Source organism: Phaethon aethereus (assembly GCF_964289735.1).
Source record: "Phaethon aethereus genome assembly, chromosome: 4".
Lineage (NCBI taxonomy): Eukaryota > Metazoa > Chordata > Aves > Phaethontiformes > Phaethontidae > Phaethon > Phaethon aethereus.
Window position 1 is genome coordinate 51,649,805 of NC_138578.1, and position 19,475 is coordinate 51,669,279.

A 19,475-nucleotide genomic window follows, 5' to 3' on the forward strand; every position below is an offset into this window, starting at 1 on the left:
TATACACACAGCATCTCCGAAAGGAAAGGAATTCACATAGGTAGAAATCTTGACTACTACTTCGAGAGGCTAAAAGCCTGTGAAGTATCTTCACTGTTTGAGTTCTCCATGACTCCTGATTAGTAAGGGTAAGCAATTATTTCTTTTTATATAAATATATGCTCATCTACTTTTTTGCAAAGTATCAGATCTGTACAATTACAAAATACTTTCCTCCCCTAAGAGTTACTTCTGTAGAAAAAAGACAGCTATTAGATTGTGACCAAAACACGTAACAGAGATAAGGAGAAGGTATGAAAGGCACTTGTGTTCACAGTGCAGTGTCAAATATTCAGAACTTCTTGCAGGCAGTTCTAAAATCCTTCATATTTCGTGATTGCCAGTGATTTTGGATGACAGTTCAAACAATGTATCCAGATTTTTGCTTGCCAAAGGGTACTTCTTTTGTTTTTTAATTTAAATATTAATCTCCATGCTGTCAGCTCTGAAACGATGAAGAAGGATTAGCAGCTTGTCCAAAATACCAGCCAGGCGTTGTAGTAAACACTTTCAAGAGGCACAATGTTGGCAGAAAGCTTTTGAAATTTCAGTCTGCAAGTAAAATGTCAATTAAAAGTTTAAAAGACTTGTATGTTTTGCATAGATTAACATTCACTGGTCCTCTCGTGTGCAAGAAATTGATCACTTTCATTTGCATTTTCAGGTTCATCCACTTCTTCCACAAGGTTCTTTTCTTGCAACCCACTATTTTCTGAACAAGAATCGTCATCTCCATCGCTACGATGACCTTCAAGACTATGCCTGATGCCATAAGCAAAGTAAATGAGGAAACCTTCCAAAAGGAAAAAAAGAAAAGTTAATAGGGTTTTCAGGCAAGTAGTGCATCAAAAAGTAGTTAGTTATTACTCTGTAACTGAACATATTTTCCAAAACAAGTTTCCTCTTCAGGTATCTGTATTAGAGCTCATGCTCCAGGTCTTCCCTGTTTCCATGGAAAGTGCCAGCCCTAAATCACAGTGCATCATTTTTGCGTAATTGTATGCTCCTATAAGTCATGGAAAACTACTATCTCTAATTTCTGTCTAGATGGAATTAACTGAATTTTCCATATCTTAAAGGAGAATGACTGATGTACTGGGAAGCAAACTGTTACAAACAGGTCTCTGCAAAATTTTACCTATACTTATTCAGAAAAAAAACCCTGTGGCTTATTTGAATTAGTCCTATAACATTGATTCTTTCTATTATCTCAAAACTGTATTTACAATTTTGACTCCATATAAATACCCCTTCTGAGGCATGCTCTTGTTTTGATCAGAAATATCAGCTGACTTATTAAAACACAGACTTTTGTTCAAATATTTAAAGGAAGAGACTAAAATGTTCTAAGATGGGAATCATCAGTCCTAAGGTAAGAGGTGACTGAAATGAACAGAGGTACCTACCAAGTGCCATCCAGAAGCTAAATCTGATCCAAGTGTCTCCGCTTAATTGTACCATCAAGTAAATATTTACCAGGATACTGAATGATGGCAAAAATGGCAACAGTGGAACCTAAGAGGAAATATTTGTCTGTAGCATTAAATGTCATTTCTTGCATGTCACACTTCAGTTATACAACACAAACTAGAGGTGACACATCTACTCACTAAAAAGAATAGGAAAATGTTCTTCTTGGTACATAGTGAAATTTTCTTTCTCACTGGGTTTAATCTCTGGTTTCTACATATCTTAAACTTTAAAAAAAAATTTGTTTTAAAAATATATTCTCTAAGGATGTGAAGAAAAACTTTCCAGTTTGTGCTGAACATATACTAATGAATTCCTAAATCTACAGCTGAGAAGTATTATTTCTGTATTTTTATATATTCCTTCTTTCTGAATTGCTCCCCCAATTCCACCAGATTCCTTGACCTTCATCACTATACTTTATTGTTTCCATTAAATAACTGATCTTGAATCACAAATAACTGATCTCCATTAAATAACTGAACATAAGTGAAGGCTCAGAATGAAAGGCGTATACTCTGGGAGGTACAAACTGTATTGTGGTCCAAACCACAGCACACAACACAGACAAGTGACTGCACACTAATCGGTTTCTGAATTATTTTCCAGTTTCTAAGCGCTTAAATTGAGGTCTAAAATTACCTGGGTCTCAGCAATGTGCAGTCTGGGGATGTGTCTAAAAGAATACCTAGAAGATCTGTGCTGCCAGATCCACTAGTTGTAACAGCAACACACCAACATCAACGGTACGGCCATTATCTGCAGCCATGCTCCTATGCGTGTCACACGTTTCAGTCTGTGGGCAGTGAAACCCTTTCTCCAGCCCTGAGAAGATCTGGGACTGGACTGCACATGCCGGCGATTCAGCTGTGAGCATCCACTACCCTTACTTTCACCAAAAAACCTGCAATAGTGGCAGTGCAGTAATGGAAGACTGCCTGAAAAAGGATCATCTCTCTCTCTCTCTCTCTCTGTGCCCCTCTCCCACTTGTTAGAATCCATTCAAACCTCTCTTTAGAGAATTAACACAGCAAAGATGTTATTCACCATAAAGGCCACTTTCTGCTGGTTCTGAGGCTGCCGTTGGATGAGGAGAATGGTAACTATGAAGGACGCCACTAACACAGCAAGAAGGCCAATACTCCAGGGCTCCAAGTTAGCAACGAAATGAATCCCGTAAGTAGTGAGGACACTCAGGCCACAAACCAAGAAAGCTGTGTGAAAAACAAAATGATGGAAACGAAAAAGAGGTCATTTAATCTCTGCATTGAAGAGGACGTGACTCTTAAGAATGATAGCAGGTCTTCAGTATGAAATGTTATCATGCAAATGTTTAATTAAAGGAAAATACAGTAGACTACACATTAGATCCATCAAGAAGTAAAAAAGCATTCTGCAGAATGACATATGAATTATGACCAAAAGAAAGCATGTTATCACTGGATTTTTAATTATGTCTGTAATAAAATTCCATTGTTTATGTTAATGCATTATATGAGTTTGGACAGCTGAATACTTACCTAAGAGACTCACTAAAAAGTTAACGGTAGTTGCAGTCTGCTCGGTAGGTAAACTGGATGGATTAATCAGGGCCTGAAGACTGAAGTGATTCTCTTGTATCATATTTATCTGTGATTCACTTACTGCAGATTCCCTTTCAGATGCGGCCAAAGCTGCTTTTTCTGGCAAATATTTTGGTTGCTCGTAGGTTAAACTGGGTTGGTACCTACGCATAAAACAAACAGGATAATAAAAAAATTAAGCTTACTTTGGGATTTGAAGCAGTATGACTCTAGAAATGTATTTAAATACTAAATTCTTTGCAGTAGAGATTTAGAATATCCCAACTTATAACTGCACTGCAACTGCATATATTATTAGTCACTATCATATATAACCAAACTATGGCAACTCACTTTTTTGCTGGGTTTGTTTGGGGATTTTGGGGGCAGTTTTTTAAGCTACATGAATATACTGATGGGTCAGATAAATGACCAGTTTCGTACAAAAAGAGGGGACAGGCTGTGGTGGTCAATGGCAGGGAAAGGGTAGGGGACCTTCTTTCTGACTTCTTTCCTGTACTGTAAGAGGCTTCCTATCTGTCATAAACTGAAATTTTACATCTGCTTTGTTAGAATTTAGGTGTATTTTTAAAAATACATATGTTAAATAAGTCACTATGGGATAAAATAGTCTTCACTTTTAAAGTGTAAATTATTGCAACATTGAATTTGAGGTGAATTTAAGCTGTTACACCTTTCTAAGTTAGTTACTTAGCCATAAGTAATAAAGACTGACTTTTTAAGTTAAAAAGAGCAGTATATAATAAAGTAAGCTGTAGCTACCAATATATCAATATTGTTCTGTAGCTTTATAAACAGAACAGATATCAGAGTTTTACTGACAAGTATTTATCATCTCACTCATTGAGAGATAATATTTGCACTGTCTTCTAGGGCTACTACATCTTGAAACACTTGTCTGGTCTTATGCTTTTGACTAGAGTAATACACAGCAATTATTTCAACTTGTTCATCCTGTGAACCACCTAAAACATCTACACTTTTCACATATAGCCCCCCACAATGTAATAGGCCTGATATACAGCATAGATTGTATTCATATCAAAATATCTTTCACTGAATTTTGTACACAAGCTTACATCTAGTACCTTTAGGACTAATGCTTGGACCAATACATCTTCTGGAAAATAAAAAGTGTCTAGATTTTACATGAAGCTTTGACTTGACTAACTGCTATACTGATATGACAATATATCGTTTTCTTTGATGGGTAACTGCTGCTTAGTAATGATTTATATGCATACAGCTAATTTTTAAACATTTAGTGAGCTAGAAAAAAACATACCCTGTAAATGTCACTTCTGTTTATACACTGACCAACACAAAATGAAACACAGTAGAATATAAAGGATGGTTTTGATTCACCTGAGAATGAGGACACAGGTTGCCACAAGTGAATAAGCAAGAAGTGTACCGATAGACATCATGTCCACTAAAGCCTTTAGGTCAAACAGAAATGCCATTATAGCTAAAGAAAAGAAAAGAAAAGAAAATACAAAATTTGTATGAGGCTGACATAGAATTATAGAATCATTTAGGTTGGAAAAGATCTTTAAGATCGAGTCCAACCATAAGTGCTAAGATTAATATTAAGAGCTAAGATTTCAAAATCTGTCCACAGTGTAACTTTACATGGTTTTACTGACAGGGATATGAGTGAAATCATGGTAATCCTTAACAGCACATTTTTGAAGTCATCGCCCACATTCCCAAACATAATTCCCTACAGTTGGGAATCTCATTTGTATAGATATGCACTGATGAGCCATACAGTCATGCTGCATAATCAAGCGATTTGTATTGGACTTATTTGAACATAAGTATTTGCACACATGGCTTGCTAAATTTGGGCCACATTAAGAATACATTTTTATAGAATCAGGTTCAGATCCTGCAGCAGAATCTCACCAAACATGAGAAGATGGATCCCACTGCAAAACTGGGGAAAAATGATACGACCCAGTAAGTCACTGGTATGTAAAATTTCTGCCGCACTGAGAAAGAGCTCTATGTAAAGAGGACTTTCAGGTGTTGTCTCGAATAAAATAGTTTTGTGGGGTTTTTTAAATTGATTATCTTACTAAAAAAAAAAAGTTGACTTCAAGTGGCATTCAGGAAAGGCCAGCAAAATCTCACAAGAATTAATATTCTTAAGATCATTTGAATTCAGAGGCAGAAACTTCCATGATACTGATAGTAATTATAGCAGTCTTTGTGTTTATAAAAGCTAATGCCACATTCTTTTGGAGATTCTGGAATGTCTTTTTTTGTCTATGCCGTTTGCACCCAGACACACATAGCACATAAAGAAATTAGCGCAAGCCATCACTAAATGAAAGGCTAATGCTAATTGTTTTGAAATGCATGTGATCAAAGAACCTCTTAGAATATTTGTATTTTATTAACATTATTGAGATGCAGAAAAAAATCTAAAAATACTTAATCTTTTGAATCACCAGTAATCTCAACATCAAAAGAAACTATTAAACATAGCCTTCATACACTGTATGAATATGCACACACACATTTTTCTATATTCAGAAATAGTTATATATAATATTTATGTTACGTTTGTTAATATATTTGTAGACAGGTGTATAAGTGCACAAACACACAAACACACATTCCCCTGGTATTTGATCCTAAAGGAGAAAGCAAAATGTGATTTTCTGAAAACAAGACTGCTATGTTACAGAACTTTTATTTCATCTGGGAGTCTACTTTTCCAATGAAGGACGACCATCCTGTTTTCTTTAACGAGGGTAGATGTTCCTAAATCCAAGAAGTCATTTATGGGGTAGATTTCTGAATACCTCACTGCTTTGCTTGCTCAAAAGAGCATAGGTAAGCAAAGCTGAGGAAGAACAGAACCTACTATAACTTCATGTACAGTAGCTATCTTTAATTTTTAATCCTAGCTTCAAAAGGCTACTTTGTAGCCTGGAATATTCTTTTACGTTAGAAACAAACTGACAAATTCCTGTAAATTTCTGACTAAGAGCAAAAAAGACACAGCATTACTTTTCCACCTCTCTCCATTGGATTCCAATTGTAAGAAATGATGGCAGATCAATTTATGGTGACGAAGCCTTGGACTGACACCAAAACATTTTTACATGTGCAGAATTTCGCAATTGTGATTACCACATGTGAGTCATGGTAACAACATGTGACAATGGCCTCAGCTGTAGTCTTGACCTGATAACTTTAATTAAGGGGCCTAACATCTAATCTCCTTAACATTTCTTAAAGATATAAAACTATCCATGCTACAAATTAATAGAAAAGTCAATGTAAGCTGTTGCATACATCCGTAACCATTCTAGCAAAATTATTTATGACCACAAGTTACAAAATATGCATATTTTTTAAAATAGAAGAAGAAATTACTCCTTCTCCAGCAGTAGATAAAACCATCTTCAGGTGAGTTGTTGACACCCCCAATTCCCCAAGCTGTCTAAAAGCAGTCCAAGTGACAGCTGCTGCATAGCTACAGTCAGGGCTGTATAACTATATCAGTTTACCAGCTGGGTAACATGGTTTTCTTTCTCCTCATCATTACTGCAATTTCCAATAAAGATGTTCATTTCATCCCACATAACTGCACTTCCAAATTATTATAGGGGAAAAAGTCAGTAACATAAATTAAAATACTATAGTCAAAACAATAAAAGTAATTCTAAGCAATTTATTTGTATTCTGACCAAAGAAAAGGGAACTGGTAATTATGCTTCATGTGGAAACTATCCAGATAATGACTGTGCCTTCCCACATTATTGTCAAGTACACAGTGTGAGCAGTTCCAGTCTTGTGGCATCTGAGGATGACCCTGACTATAAATAACAATATTTTAGTATCAGTTCTGAACTTCTTATTTGATATCAATTTTAGCCAGGTTTGCTAAATGTTATGAGGCATGCATTTCTTATTTGAATTACTTCTGAAGATTTATTTATTTGACTTTGAGTTAAATACTTCTAGAGATTCCAGTTTTCCTGGGTAACTAGACATCCCACTGAAATGACAATGAAATTTGGGCACAACTACATGTACCTCTGCAAGAAGTATGGACAAAAGTGAAACAGTTGTATGTTAAAAAATTGTCTTTGTGAAACATTAAGAGTGGCCAACAGCACCCAAAATGCTGTTTTGCTAAAATATAAGTGGGTATGTATGTGCATACATATATGTACATACACACATAACCCCCCAACACACACATATACGCCTCAGCCACAATTTGGTAAGCCTATACAAAAACAGAAACTTTTTTCTTTAGATGAAAATTTTAAAATCTTTGCATTTTACACAAAAGTTGATCCTGTGCAAATGTAGAATTTTCTTCTCATGTCTCATAATAAAAAACATGACAGTTGTTTTCTCCCCTTACAGATGTGGTAAATATATAGATGTATATCAGACAAGGAAACCCTGTAAGAGCATCAGCCTAAGGGACCCGGATTAAGAAACAAGCTTATTCACAATACAAAAGGCCAATATTAAAAAAGAAATAATAATTTTGAATTCTGTGACATTAAGGACATCACCACCACCATGATTGGCATGATCTGGAGTTCTTACACCCTTTGATTACTTGGTAATTTTATTCCCATCGTACATGCAAGGGAAGTTAACAAGCAGCCCTCTTCAAAAATATAAAGTACCATGCACGTGCATAGAGTATTTAAATCTCAGTTTTAAGTAACACGGGCTTTGAGAGCTTACCAGAGATGACCCCTGCTGTCAAGGTGGCAGAAACTGGTGCCTGCCTCTTACTCACTTTGGCAAGAAAACTAAAGAGTAAACCATCGCGTGCCATGGCAAACAGAATTCGGGGCAAAGGGAACATAGAGCCGAGAAGACTAGAACAGAAAAATGTATAGTTCAAATACAGGTTATTAAAAGCACAATGCTTTACTGGTAAACCCAACTACACAAAAAGAAAGCTCGGAAGAGTTAATGGGTTTAGGTATAGTTTTGGTTTAGGCTCCGTGTTGCTGCTCTTGGTTTTTTGTTCAGTTGACTGATGTTCTTGGGTTTGGGTTGTTTATTTTAAACCTAGGCTTTGAAAGCACTTGAAATTAAACAACAAATACAAAATCTGTGGTAGAGAAAAGTTTTACTGGTAGCCTACTTTACCTGGCGACAATCAGGTTTGATCATTTCAGTCCAAAGCAAATCAAAGCTCCACAACGGTGGTTTATTTCTATATATGCAACGTGTTTAGCAGTGCACCTTTCTTTACAAGGATCAACTCTTAGTCTCACCTGCTACTGCACCAGACGATAGAGTAGCAACTAGTGGGGTCTTCGTTTTGGAACTGATTTGAGCTAGACATTTGAAAAGCAACCCATCCTTCGCCATAGCATAGATTACACGTGGCATTGGGAAAATGGATCCAAGAAGACTGAGTAAAAAGCAAACACATGCAACATGGCAAACACAGTTCATGCAGAGTTGTATCATGGACAAGATAAACAATGTTAATTAATGGCATGTATAGAAACAAAATTTATGATTGTAAAACAAAACCAGAAAGCCCCATAGCCCAAGATACTACAGATCAGACACAAACAGAAATTTCATTTTCCCCTGTAAAGTTGATTGTTTTGGCGGGGTTTTTTGTTATTAATTTAGGTAATGGAATTGCTTCATCAGGGAGAATTCAGATTAGCAAAATAACCGTTGCCATCACTGTAGTTCTTGTGTATTAGTGGACCAGGAACATGTTCCAGGTCACACTAACTATGCAATTAAGCTTTAGTATTCCTGGAGAAAGTCTGTCAGTCAGCACAGCAAATCAATAAGCATTAGCAGCATCTCTTACACGCTACATTTCCATGGGAGGCTGCTGATTAACAGTAATTCAAAGTAAGCACCATAAAGTTATACTTGGGCACATTATTGCTTTTGATTAAAGCACCTCTAGCCCAGCTTCATTAAGGTTGTTTCTCTTTTTTCGAAGAAGTAAAGCTAATTAATTTAGATTTGTTATTAGCAGAACACAGAACACTTTTAAACTGTTGATAACTTGAAGCTCTTTTTAAACATACTTCTTAAATTAGGTGGTTTCTTTCCCTCAAAGCGAAATAATTGTAATTAAGAAAACCAAAAATACTGAAAAGACAAAAGGCATAGCCAGTCATAGCCAGTATAACCTCTGCAGCAAGCACACTAGTTTTAAGCAGGTGAATGGTTACCTTACTTTAGGGAATCGACTATATCACTTACAGAAGGCACAGCTTTTACGTACCACAGATGCTAAGTACCTCCAGTAATACTCGTGAGACACAAGCTTTAAGGTTAGACACACGAGGTAAGTTTCACTGCACATTAACTGATTTTGATGTATAAATGTCACTTCCAAAAAGGAATGATACCTAAATCAGGGTGACAGTTGATTTTTCAAATAAGGATACTGTTAAAATCCACTGCCAAATCTTTTGCTGTTGTGGCTTTATAAAATTTATTTATCCTACCCCTCTTTAAGTACATTCACATAAATAACAGAAAGATTAACAAACATCTTTACCCTGAGGAAACAAGTTCATGACATAACATAGTAAGAGGTAACTATATGGACCAACAGCAATGATCCGAACTTTTTTTCTTAATTATACCTCTAAGCTGAGGAATATGAAATACAATTTCGTCTGTTTTGTTTTAAACTGACACCAGTCAACAGACTGGAAGATTAACCTCTCCCTACGAGTAAATATAATTCTTCAGAATACACTGGAAAAAGAAACCAGCAGTTCAGATTTCTGAAAAATCATTTTACGTTCTCAGTTCACTTTGGTTTTCAGTATTAATTTCTTTAAGCTAGTTCCTGCTTATATATCCCTTTTACTATTTATTAATATAGAGGAAAAATTCAGTAAAACCCTCCAAAATGAGAGGAGCATGACAACTAGATAGAAAATAACTATAATCCCAGAATGAACTGTGTAACTACGACATTCTTCAGTCAGCCCTGCAATTCTTTTAACATCATACTAGAGTTATTTCCTTATTCTATCCCCTTCTACATCAAAATATTCCTTTCCTTTAAATCATTAGCCACACCATGCTCATCTTCTTCAGGCTAATGCTTACAGGGTTATCTCAGAGTGCTGTTAGCATTAGTGCTTAAACAGGCACGACGTTATCCTTTGTGGAAAGGTAGCCAGTATTCTTACTGCTGAAGCTCACGTAAGTGACTCCTTACCTACATAAGTTCAGGTAGAAGATTGGCATCAGCATTTTTCTGTCCCTAAATTCAAGTGTCAAGCAATGTTCTAGTCTATGGAAGTGTTTATACCACATTACAATTGGTGTGTAATATATATGAACACATACTAATATATCTCATGCCCTCCCTGATCTTTTTAATCAAAATAACACGTTAAGGTGACATCCACAGTTTCATGAAGGGAAATAAATTATCATATTTTCACAGCTATAATCTACATCTCAAATACCCACAGAGAAACCACAGGAAGGGATGATGTCAGAAGACAGACTGGCTACTGGAGGAACACAGAGACAGGCAACGAAGATGAGGATTAGAGCTAATTAATCATCTCTTCAATTTTGCCTGCAAATACACAGAGCCCATAAAGCTGCTGAGTCATTGGGAGTGGACAGCAAGAAAGGACAAAATGGGTGAGGTTTATTTTATCAGTTAAAAGACAACTTGCAGGTCATATGTCTGAAAATACGTATTTTAATAAAAAACTTTTGGGTAATAAGCCAGAGGGAAGAGTTCAATAACGGTACAGTTTAGAAAAGGAACTTAAATTAATCCACCTACTCTGATCAAGACCTGCTTAAGTCTAAAACATGCTTATAATACTTATTGCTAATCCTTTGCATGAACTGAGCCTTCAAAATGAATGCATGAGCATATACTTAAATGTCATATATTATCCACCAGCTTTTCCCAATAGAATTAGTATTTCATTGTCTTTACCTTGTGGACAAAGCACAAAGGGATCCCACTGCTACAACATATTTTGCAGGACCCCATCCAACATACTCAAACGCTACTGGCAGAGGACTTTTCTCGTCTAGTAGATAGTATGGCATCATAAGTGTCAATGCAGCTGAAACCCCAAAATAGGCCATGAAGCAGACAAGCAGGGACACCACAATTCCTATGGGTATGGCTTTCTGAGGATTCTTGACCTCTTCTCCTGAAAAAAGAAAAAAAAAAAAAAAGCCTCACCAAAAATTCTTACTTCTTTCCACCTTCAACTTTAAAAGATAGCATCAAAGACAAACCATTTGTTAATCTAAGCCGTGGGAATCATATTTGTAATTGAAGTTTTAAAAATCTGTATAAAATAAGCTTAGTGACACAGAACAAAACTCAGTATTTTCTTGCCAAAAATACCATTTAAAAATGGAGGTAAACTAAAGGAGATAAAAATACATTCTATATTTAGAGTACTCAAAGTCCATCATTTCTAGTTATTTACCTACTAATTATAAGTTCAACGGACTCATTCGCTGTTAGCCATATACAAGCCAGCCTTTAGGAGAGATACCTTATCTCAGAGAATTGTAAAAGTGGGCAGGTTATTAACGTGGTTTGGGGAAAAACAAATTGTATACTAAGCACTTCCCAGATTTAGAAGGCAATAATTATTTTTTTTAGAACAGGAATAAAGTAAGTAAAATCTCCTCCTTCCTCCCAAAACAATAGCCACATTCAGGAATGCACTCAAGACTCATTTGACATGGACTGAAGGAAGTTTAGGAGAAAGCAAAGGACGAACAGTAGACAGATTGTTATATTGTTTGTGTGGTTTGTTTTGTTTTCAAAAAAAGCATCTAATACTTATAAATACTATACCGGTTGTTGCAATGCAGTCAAATCCAACAAAAGCATAAAAACAGGTTGCAGCACCAGCCAATGTTCCTGTGAAACCATATGGCATAAAGCCACCACTCCCATATAGACTTGTCACATTCTCACAGAATGAGCAATTCCTATAAAGAACAAAAACACAGCAGAAAAATAACAACTTTTTTTTTTTTATAGTATTGGTAGGACACACACATGCATCCTCCTCCCCTACCACTCTGGAAAAACATGTTAAAATGCTTTTGTCAAGACAGAGTCCTGCTTTACAAAACTGCACAAGAAGACATTTTTATGTCACTGCTTGTAAGAAAGACAAAAATAACAGTACATGGAAGAATACCCAAATCAAGTAACTATCATCTTACTCACTTTGCAGTTTGCAGCAAAACATATAAAAACACTAATGGTACAGGCAACTCTTGCTGTCATACTCACGTACTGCAGGTAATGCATGGCTTAAAGACAAGAAGCCAGTAACCTCTCAAATGGCTACAGACAAGAGTATTGAACTAAGATGATTTTTAAAGGGAAACTAAAACAAGAAAATAAAAAACTATTTTTAAGGGAATAAAAAGTTTATCATTTCCAGCAACACAGCTATTAGTTGATACATTACCTGCAATACCACAAAAGCAAGTATAACAGAAAATTGCTTGGAATATGAGCAAGTAAATTAATTAAAAAAAAAAATTTACTCTGTTACTGCAGTAAGGTTTATGAGATACTCTTCACTTATTTTCCAGTTGTCAGCATCTCCTTTCACAAAACCAGAAATCATAACGAAGAGTAGGACCAAGATGTTAATAGCAGTGAAAATTTTATTCACCCATGCAGATTCTTTTACTCCAAAGGATAAAAGACCTATAAAATAAAAATATTTTATAGATATGAACAGTCCTATAAACTAATAAAATGGCATTTTAAAGAAGATACACATGAAAGTACTGTGGATAATATTTTTTAAAAAACACTAGATTTAATAGTTTTAAGAAGCAGTAGTACAAATTTACTACACTCTTTGACACCATAGCGATAGGCAAGGGTATTGGAAACCAAAACCAAGCCTCTTTAATTGTATTCTTTAAGTATTTAAAAGTAGCAACTGTTACTTACTACTTTTCCGAGATTCCAATTCCTATTTCTATTTTATGCAATGGAACAAAAATAGGTACAAGAATTCTATGCTTCGTAAAAACAGATTGGTAGAATCTATTCTGTACAGAACAATTACTCATTAGATTAATAAAATAATCAAAATTATTAGATTTATAATGTGACCTGTTCACTCTAAATTTTTCAGGGCATATCCACATTAGAGTAAGAGTCCCATTTCCTAGCTCATTCATAAAACCTTTAAAAACAAATGCATGCCTCCTGTTCATAAACACTGATTTATATTCTAGGAAAAAAGTCTGATACAAAATACACATGCCTTAGCTGCAGACTACTGCATTTAAACAGTCTGAAAGTTATTCCATCAGGATGCTACCGTGTCATTAGATTTGTAACAACTGTAAGTATACTAACAGTTTAATGGAAGAGCAGGCAGTGAGCAGATTGGGAAAAATAAAATACAATGGGAAAGCCTCCACAGGTTCTTTGCACTCTAAGCATTTCCACTAATATCACATACATGCTTTCCCTCATTATTTAGAGATTAAGTCTGAAAATTTTAAGCCTCTCAAGATAATGTCCAAAAAATGTCCAACTCTGCTAATGAGACACTTGGTATCTTATTACAGCACAGAAGTTATCATATAAGCTGCTCAAGTTTTCTCCAACGGCATTTTTATTGGAAATAGATGTATGCTTTCTTCAGCCTAGTTTCTCTGAAAAAAGCAGTGTCTCAATCAGCCTAATGCAGTATGAAACATACTATGTACATTTTTTTAAAGTTCTTTCTGTAGGGGGAAAAAACCCCCAAACACCAGATTTCTGTGGACTTCCCCTTGTACTTAGCACGTAACATTTTCTGTAAAACATCATCTGCTACTCCTATGATTCAGCTTTGTGCAGCTCAATCCAATTACTGTATCATGCTCAGCCTACACAGCTCTGAGCCATCCCCACTGCCCCTGCTCTCAGCAGCGGTGAATTCCACCCAGTTAATTCACTGGTGGTTCAGCTGCTTACCACAGAGACCTGGAGAGGTAACCTGCAGCACAAGCACAGGAGAAGTGAAGAAGGAATGATGGTGAGGTTGAAAAGACAGGACACAAATGGAAACTCAAGGGCAGTGGAGAACCTCAGGAGAAGCATTTCCTCTTCTATCAAGAATCTCTACTACTGATGTTAGGAAGCAGGAATGGCAATGGAGAAAACACATATGGCAGCATTTACACTAGCATGTTATAATTTGGTTAGTGGAGTGCTCTGCTTTTCAACAGGTTGTTTTTTTCTTCCTTCCTTTGGAGGAGGTGAAAATGAAAGGTCCATTCCAGCTATAACAAATTCAATCCCATCACTCCTGAAAACATAAGTGTCTGAACTGGTCCTATAGGCAACTTGGAACCGCAAGCCTGGCAGGATGCTGGACTAACAGTAGTCTAGTAAACTCCCTGATCTTCCTACCTGCAGACACAGGGGCCTCAGCACCAACTGTTAATGGTGATAATTCACCAACTATGTTCTGTTTGCAAGCATGAAATTCTTCTGAATCTCAAGGCATTTATCTTTAAAACTTCTACAAAATTAATGCATTTAAGTAATATTCGACTTTTAAAATTGTACAAGTAACTTCCTCAAGATTCCACTCTACTTATGCTACTTCCTTGTGGTTTACATTAGTGACTGTATGAAAACCACATCAATTTTTTGGGGTAAAATTTCTGGAAAATAAGTGTTGAGTTGGGAATACCTACACTGCAATGTGACTCACAATGTGGGTACATCCTAAATCTTTTAAATAATGTAGTCCTCAAACATTTTTCAATTAGGGACTTCAGCACTTTTTGTATTTTTTGTTCACTGCTTTCTTCTACTAAAACAAACAAAACCGAAAGAGACAGAAGGAAGAAATGAATTGAAGATACAAGCACAGCCATAAATTAAGGCTTACTACTGTAGGGGCTCATGTTTTTATGTCCAGAGATCTAATAAAAGCTCAGGATGCACTGGCCACTCATTCTAGCAGTAGGAGTTGAATGGAAATGTTTTCCCAAGTAGTGAGTCCAAAAAAGCCCCTTGTAACAGAGTAAGAGAACTGAAGGTTATACCCATGTAACTTATCAGTTTCACTTTCCAGAGAAGAAAAGCTCCTGCTTTTGTTTGATCTAAGGAGAGACGGAGCACAACAAATATTTGAGATATGGGCAAGACCTCGACTGAATACTGAAATATTTCTAGTACTGGCTGAAAACAAACTATACACTCTAAAATACACATACTGCTTCCTTCTGTCCTGGTGGCAGTAAGAATGTTTCCTTGTGGAAAGCAATTGTTAAATGCAAACATGCAAATAAGTTGCAGTATTTTTGGGCTTTCCAAACCCTCAAAAAGCTGGTGTCAGTTTTTGTAATTTAAAAACGTGACATAAGTAAAGATGTAAAAGAAACAGAAGTGAGTGGAGTAGTCATGAAAGGTTTACTCAGGTTTCAGACTGGTCTGTTGGACCACACCGGTATCTTGGAGTGCCCTTTAGCTCAAACAAGTTCTGGGCTAGACAACTCTTTTGAAGACTTAAAAAGGGGAAAGTTATTTTATACTGAATAAGTTAACAATTCAGAGGGAAAAAAACCCTTACAAATACTCACTACATACAAAATATGTGATTTAAGGAGAGCACATCACATTAACAAACTACAGACCTTAACTTAAGGTCCCTCTAAAAGTATTCACCAGCAATAAAGCCACGAGAACCACACAAAACCATAATTTTCCTGTTATCATCAATCTGTATCATGGGTTTTATAAAATTACAGACAAGTGATTATTTCATGTCTCACCTTAAAAAAAAAAAGAGGGTAGACATGAAAATTAGATTATATAAATTTAATTCACAGAGTCATTGTGTCAATACACACACATCTAAACATCTCAGACATTATAAAGGTATTTCTGATAAAACACAATTTTTTGTGTTATTTCTGATAAAACACAAACACAATGCTACAGTTTAGCATTTTTGTCTGTAAGAAACACTCTGACATCACAACCCCCATAAATGAAGATATATATGTCTTACCTGATAAAAGCAATATAAGGAATACAGCAAAGAAGTCAGGATACTCTGCTAGCCCAGAGTAATTCATTTTGAAGTAGGTTCTGAAGAAATGACCAATCTGTTTTCCAAGAAGTTCATCAAAAGTGCCACTCCAGGCTCTTGCTACGCTTGATGTACCTTCATAAAATACATGCATGTTTAGGGTTTTGCATACATACAAGGATACAGTTATTTCTACTGAAAAAGAAATAAAACTAAGCATGTCACTACTTGCATTTTAAAAAGCAGAGCTTGTGTTAAAACAGTGATTTTTTTTTTTTACCAGGAGATGTTAACATTATAGAATTTTTCTACATAGTTAGATGATAACATATTATTCTACCACTAAAATATACAAATTTGTACATCATTTATTCCCGAAATATTGCAGAAATTATTTCTGTATCATCTTTATTTGATGTCATTCTGGGAGATACTTATTTCTAAAGCTACAATATGGCGTATGTTAAACAGCATAAAGCAATGTAAGAAACCAGTTTCAGAAGGAACATGAAGGAAAGTTTGTTCACCTGAAGGTAAAGCAAAAAAAAATCACTAGGAAGATGTATATTGCTGGAGGCAGTATTTAAAACTAATACTCTCCTCTCGTAAAGTGTGTATGTGGCCATAGCTAAATACAACCTTATTTTTACCACTCTCCTATCATGAAATACACTTCACTACAATACTCAGGGATACTGATTTTATAGTGATTTGGGCAACAGTCCTCTAGTTAGGTATACATATACAGCTAGGCATGCTTAAATACAGTATAATGGATGCTTGAAACATGTATTGCTGGAATAAAACGTTTTTGAATCAAAAAATATTGTCTCTCCTAAAGCACTGAAATAGGTATTTTAATATCTGCCGTATCAGCACTGGTTTTATTCAGATCTGGTCAACTTTGTATTTTATGGGATTACATGATAGGACACCATTTAATTAGCATGAGGTGATAGTAACAAGTTAGTACTTAAACTTCAGGACTTTCTTGAAGTGAGATACTATAGTGATGGGGTCTTTGTAAATATCCTTGCTGTGTATATTCAGAAAAAAATATGCTTATTGATTTTACTGGAATTATTCTTGCTGACCAAAGACAGTGAAGAAATCCTGTTTATACTTGTGCATCACCACTGAACTGTTGTGACACAATTTCATGCAAGTTATGAAGACAGAAAAGATAGTTCCAAATGCGTATCTTATAACTGCTATTTCAGAAACCCTTGAGACCTGTGTTTGTTCTTCATCTTACCTATAACATAGGATAAAATCAGATTCCAACCAGTGATAAAAGCCCACAGTTCACCAACAGTTACGTAAGTATACAAATACGCAGAACCAGTCTTGGGAACGCGAGCACCAAACTCAGCGTAGCAGAGACCTGCCATCACAGATGCCAGTGCAGCAATGAGGAAAGAAACAACGATGCTAGGTCCGGAATCGGATTTGGCTACTTCTCCAGCAAGGACATAAACACCAGCACCAAGAGTACTTCCTACTCCTAGGGCTATAAGGTCCACTGTCGATAAGCATCGGCACAACTTGGAGTCCTCAAGACTTTCACCACTCACGTTCTTCTTCCGCACCAGACACCGAACAAAGGACAAAGCTGGTCCACAGGGCAACATGGTGGATATAGAGCTCTGAAATAAAATAAATCATTAATTTACCTAAAATGTAGCATGGGTATCAGTAAGAAACAATTAAAGAAATATATTTGCATAGAGAACTTTAATCACAACTACCAATTTATACATTTATACTCTTCTATGACATTAAATAAGCTGGCATGTGCTTTTTCCCCAGGAAACATATTAGAGATTCAGTATTCCTGGTTTTATATTTACCATTTATTTCCCCATGAAAAAATATCCATTATGTTTGGTTTACTACACTGCTGTAAAAAAGAAGAAATTGTTTCTATTTATCTGCTGATGTCCACTTCTTAACCATTTCTAAAACAGAACCAGAACAGATGTCTATTATAATCTCATATATCATAAGGACTTTCAAGATGAGGATCAGCAACAACATAAATAAGGATCTGAAACTCCAACACCAAGGCTATAAATACCAAAAGTATTAAAATACAGCCTTCTGACAGAGCCAATGCAATCTCATTTTGTCTTCAAATACATGACTTTTGCCTTTGGAATTTGCTTCAGTAAAAACTGCTTGAAAGCAGATTAAAATAGTGTTTCTACTCCCTCCCACACCAATGAAGTTTCCCAGAAGTAATTATCTTCACAAGAAATCTCATATAACTCTCCCTGACAATCATCTAACAAAACCTGATGGGATAACTGCTCATCCCATGCTAACTGCAGTTCTTCAATATTCTGAGTGCACGTCACAGCGTGGGGTGCGATCAGCTCTTGCACACAAGCTCAAATTTTGTGACCATCTAGGTCCTGGAGGCCAGCAGGCGGGCAGGGCTTCTCTGGCCTGTGATATGGGTGCCTGCTAGGAGGAAGAGCAGTGAGCCTGCTTCCCAACTCAAAAAAAAAAAAAGATAGTTGAGGGCCCAAAGCATTTGCTTGGAAGGCAGGACATGGGCATCCGATAGAAAATAATATCTCAGAGAGGCAGCTTTAATGTAAAAGTTGTCTTTCTGTATGTGTTCGTTTGAATTGTATTGATGATAACTAAGAGTTTGGTGAGAATTCAGTGATACCATCTGCCATCTCCCCAAACTGATGTTTGTCGTTGCAACCCATACCACAAATACCTATAATGGGATCATTATTTGTTAAGTGGAACCCTCCTGGGAACTGAGAAACATTTTCATTTAGAGGAAGACATTCTGCTGGTAGATTCCTCCCTGGCCTGTATCAGTTTCTTAGACCAATAAAGGGCATTTCTACGCACAACAGTTCAATCCACTAGGAGGAATGACTTCGCATCAAAATGGATGACTCACAACAGTGTTTGGTCCTAGAATAAAGAGTCAGAAGCAAGAGAACGGCCATCCTGATACAAGACTGCTTGAAAAAAAATCCCCTTGGGTGTGAAAGAGAGATCTCTGTGCGGAAACATTTTCTCCCTACTCCTGTAATAGCTCCCCAAGTACACTCAGACACGTCACTTCTGTCTTCAAAAAGCATTCTTAAAAAAGGTCTCCATTTCCCTTCAAGGAAAGGGAAGTTCATAAAGGACAGTGAATGGAATTGAACAGCTCTGGGCAGTGATGCTTAATGCCCATTAGAAAGGTGATAGCTGTGCCCGGACAGTGGAAGGAGGCAAGACAGGCAAGTTTCCAAAGCCCTGCTGCAATTAGGGAGTCCTTTCAGCCCACCAGACTCCCAGAGATGAGGATCTGCCCATGGTA

At 36.3% G+C, this 19,475-nt stretch overlaps 1 protein-coding gene across 1 annotated transcript; it reads right to left on the reverse strand.

Moving 5' to 3' along the window:
• Positions 1–644: 644 nt before the first annotated feature.
• On the reverse strand, positions 645–17,775 carry SLC7A2 (solute carrier family 7 member 2; the record flags this gene model as incomplete). Its single annotated transcript, XM_081999074.1, has 11 exons — positions 645–832; positions 1,446–1,554; positions 2,557–2,723; positions 3,030–3,235; positions 4,458–4,560; positions 8,360–8,499; positions 11,044–11,266; positions 11,929–12,065; positions 12,636–12,801; positions 16,124–16,279; positions 17,400–17,775. The coding sequence occupies 11 exons, from the start codon at positions 17,773–17,775 to the stop codon at positions 645–647; spliced, it is 1,971 nt and encodes a 656-aa protein (XP_081855200.1).
• Positions 17,776–19,475: the final 1,700 nt, after the last annotated feature.